Raw genomic sequence first — 4,735 nt, 5'->3', positions numbered from 1 at the left:
GTTAATTAATCGCCTACTAAATATTTATAACGTCTTGAGAACCTCCCAATAATTTTCTGGTAGATTGTACTAAATATATTTTAACGAATTCGATTTTGGGCATCATGAGCATTGTTTTGCTTTAAATCACGAAATTCTACCTTGTATAACTTTTCCTAGAAATCTTGTTGAAAACTTTCCAATGTGTCACATGAAAGTCTGGCCAATACGTAGTTTCTGGACAAAAATTCAATAAAATATGACCGTGAAAATCTTGAGCTAGCCAAACTGAAAGTAGACCACTAAATTTTATCCGCTTGACTGTCACTTCACACTAAATGACTATTTTAGAACTTTCCAATCATCTTACAAAATATGAAAGAAAATGACATCAAATTCCAAATCTAGAAAAAATTAGTCTAAAATGAGCATGCAAAAACCCAAAAGGGAGAGAGAAAAAGGATTTTTAAAAAATAACACTGACTACACTTATATACAATCAATTACATAAAAAGGTTTTAGTAGTCTGAGTCCCAAATTTTTAGGAGAGTTATGTAGTTCCCTTAAACAACTTTCAGCTTGTGTAATGAATGGATACCATTACAATTTTGGGTCTTAATGCACATGTCTTGAGATCTTGAGATCATTTCTATGAAGAATTTATGTTGAGAATACACTTCATTCTTGGAAAATATCTTTTATATAATGTGGCTGTGAATCAAATAATAAAAGATAAACCCGTCAATATATTGTTCATACCATACTGCTTACCAGTCAATATGTTGTTCATACCATACTACTAACCAGTCAATATATTGTTCATATCATACTGCTAACCAGTCAATATGTTGTTCATATCATACTGCTAACCAGTCAATATATTGTTCATATCATACTGCTAACCAGTCAATATATTGTTCATATCATACTGCTAACCAGTCAATATATTGTTCATATCATACTGCTAACCAGTCAACATGTTGTTCATATCATACTGCTAACCACTCAATATATTGTTCATACCGTACTGCTAACCAGTTAATATGTTATTCATACCATACTGCTAACCAGTCAATATGCTGTTCATACCATACTGCTAACCAGTCAATATATTGTTCATACCGTACTGCTAACCAGTTAATATGTTATTCATACCATACTGCTAACCAGTCAATATGCTGTTCATACCATACTGCTAACCAGTCAATATGCTGTTCATACCGTACTGCTAACCAGTTAATATGTTATTCATACCATATTGCTAGCCAGTCAGTATGCTGTTCATACCATACTGCTAACCAGTCAATATGCTGTCCATACCATATTACTAACCAGTCAATATGCTGTTCATACCATACTGCTAACCAGTCAATATGCTGTCCATACCATATTACTAACCAGTCAATATGCTGTTCATACCATATTACTAACCAGTTAATATGCTGTTCATACCATACTGCTAACCAGTCAATATGTTTTGTCCAGGAAGTCAACTTTTTATCTCACTATCATCAATGTATCTTTCTATTGTAGAAAGGAAATGAATTAGACAACTTAGAAAAAATATTACGAGAAGATTTTACTGACAGACGGGATTTTTTACTAAAATTTCACACAGAAAGATTGAGATATTTAGGTATGAAAATATACAGAGTCATACCAGGATAAAAGATATTCATGATGCCTGTTGGCATTGCAGCTTCTATAGAAACCTGATACCACACTCAACAGGGTTATAAACATTCAGAGAGTCCACTTAACTTTTTATCTGGTGTATATATCAAGAACCTAATTGACAGAACAATTGCTCCTGTTCATAGCCAGATTCCTTTCTCAAGTGAAAATTGACAACAAATATGAAAAAACTAACTGCATTAATTGCAAGAAGATGCAACTTTTAGATTTTAGACACATTCATTTCAGCATATGTAGATGACAGTTCCTTTTGATTAAGGAATAATTTGACAATTAGAAGTTAAAGACCTAAACTACTAAATTTGTGTTTTGATATTTTTAGTTGAAAGGTATATTCGACAATCAAATAACATCAGAGAAAGATATGATAAATTACTAGAAGATGGATTTCAGATATCAGATATTGATCAACGAACACTTTCAGATTTTGAAACAAGGTTAAGATCTTACAATCAACCTATTCCATGGAAGGTAAAGTAAAGATTTTTATTTTCTAAATATGATATTAATTAAATTCTATAAAATTCTACATTAAAATCGAGTTCTAAATTTCTCAATATAAAAGCAACATTTTTTTTTCATATTTACTTTAGGTAGCTAAATTGCTGGGGAAACAGGTTCATTCTTCATAAATTATACTAACAAAATTGTACAAAGGTGATAAAACCATACCCCTTAACTGTATGTGGTGCTGTGTTGGACACAGACATATGGAAGTGAGAATTTGAACTTATAGTTTTGATAAATATTTTATTTTTTATTACTGTAGACTGATCCGGAATCAAACAATGATTCAACAAACATGACAAATAAAGATGAATTAAGTAATGAAATGAAAAGGTTTGTTTTTAGCAATTTCGACTAATTTCTGAAGAATTGAGCATACAGAGAGTTTCAACAATGCATATAGTAAAATAAACCTTTGTTTGATAATTCAGTATTTCCTATTAAAGAAATGTAAAGAGGTTTTCTAAATTTTGTATGTGTATCAGGGAAATTGATAGCATTAATTTGCACCGTTCCAATTTTCAATCAGACTTCTGTGGTTCTTTTAATTCCACTTAATCTAATCGTTTGATGATGTCACTAATTGCAAAATATGCTTTATCACATAAGGCCATTCATGATTAGTTTATATCTGATTTTAATGAAATTTGGTGTGATCATTTATATTAATGAGATCTTGGTCAGGTTTGAATTTGAGTTTTTGCCCTCGAATTAGGAAAAACTCGTCAAAATTGGTTTTAAACACAATAGAGATTACAGTTTTCAGTTGATTTTAATGAAACTTGATGTGATCATGTATATTGATGAGATCTTGGTCATGTTCCAATTTGATGATTTTTTCGAAGATTGATTATTTAGTTATTGCCCTTGATTTAGAAAACTGTGTCAAAGTATGGTAGTGAAAACAATGAAGATTACAGTTTCACCTTATTTTAATGAAACTTGGTGTGATCATTTACATTGGTGAGATCTTTGACAAGTTTTTTTGACTTATAAATTTAGTGTGATGATTTATGTTGATAAAGGAAATGAAATGAATGGAGTTTTTATTTATATTGATGAAATCTTTTCATATTAGAGCTGTGTGGTTTAATAATTTGGTTATTGATAGTAATTTCTAAAACATTTTGTGGAATTTCTCAGCATAAATAACTGGCAGTAAATATATATCATTGAATTCAAACTAATAGTTTCTTTAATACGAGAAAATTCAGACTGTGTTATCATTTCTGACAGCTGCCAGTTGGCGTATGTTACCTTGCCTGGCAAGCTATCTTAAATTAAAATTACAATTGGGGCTTAATAAGTTCTCCTCTTATTTTTCAGAAAAGAGCAGCTGGATGAAACTTTCAGAGAGAAACCTGTTGATTATTGGTTTGAAAAATCATTTAACTTGATCCAGTTATACAAGTTAGATAGTGAATTATTTGATAAAGGTAGGAATCTTTTTTTATACGCCCACATGAAATGGGCGTATAAGGATGAACCCTAGTGAAAATCAGAAGAATCGAAAAATATTTAGTATGAGTTATGGCCCTTGTTTTTGAAAACGCGTTGAATTTTTAGCTCGTAATCATTCTAGAAGGCACAATTCTTGAGGGATTTTGATGAAACTTGGTGTGAATGTTTGTACTCACCCATGGATGAACCCTATTGAAAATCAGAAGAAATGAATTTTGTATGAGTTATTGCATTTGTTCTTGAAAACACTTTCAAATTTAGTTCTTAAACACTAAAAGGCATGATTGTTGCTGGATTTTGACAAAACTTGGTTTTATTATTCAGTCCGGCGCTGAAGATTGAATATTTTCCTTCTAAAATTTTCACGATCTAAAAATTGAACATGGTTTCAAGAACAAGGGAAATAACTCATACTCAATATTATTCAGTATCGCTCTAAAGAGTTCAAAAGAAGTGTATGACTGAAGGTTGAATATTTCATACTGGTGATTGTTACTGTACTGCTAAATATTTTTATTCAAAATCAAAGCTGCTAGTGGGCGTATATTACCTTGCCTGGCAAGCTATCTTTCACATATGTCTGTCTGCCTTTTTGGTGTGAGAGTTAGTAATCACCCAAGGTTAAACCCTATTTGAAAATCAAAAAAAACTAAAAAGTATTATATGAGTTATTGCCCCTGTTCTTGAAATCACATTCAAGGCACAATTCTCAACAGATTTTTAAGAAACTTGGTTGAACCACCTGAACCTTATTGAAAAGCAGAAAATCGAAAAATATTTAAAATCGCCCCATATCTTAAAAATGTGTTCAATCTCTAGCTTTTAAAACACTAGAAGACAAAATTCTGGACTGATTTGGAAGAAAAAAGTCTTTGAATAAATCTTGTTCAGTATGAAAATGAAATATTTCATTTATTGATAGCTCTTGTTAACCGCCCGGATGTCTTGGCTGCCATTATTGTGGGCCATCGCTATTTTGATCTGATCTTGATGATACGTGTATATATTTATTGATGAGATCACAGTCATGATTGTATTCAGTAATAATCTGGGTTTAAATAGTTAATTGATCTTGATTAAACTTTGTATGTTC

At 31.0% G+C, this 4,735-nt stretch overlaps 1 protein-coding gene across 1 annotated transcript; it reads left to right on the top strand.

Moving 5' to 3' along the window:
* Positions 1-1,225: 1,225 nt before the first annotated feature.
* LOTGIDRAFT_138692 (hypothetical protein) lies at positions 1,226-1,417 on the top strand (the record flags this gene model as incomplete). Its single annotated transcript, XM_009048785.1, has 1 exon — positions 1,226-1,417. A coding segment is annotated over one exon (192 nt), but the record flags the coding sequence as incomplete, so codon positions are not given.
* Between the last annotated feature and the right edge of the window lie 3,318 nt (positions 1,418-4,735).

The sequence above is a fragment of the Lottia gigantea genome, assembly GCF_000327385.1.
Source record: "Lottia gigantea unplaced genomic scaffold LOTGIsca_128, whole genome shotgun sequence".
Classification (NCBI taxonomy): domain Eukaryota; kingdom Metazoa; phylum Mollusca; class Gastropoda; family Lottiidae; genus Lottia; species Lottia gigantea.
The sequence above is the reverse complement of the archived record's forward strand: the minus strand, read 5'-3'. Positions and strand labels throughout refer to the sequence as shown.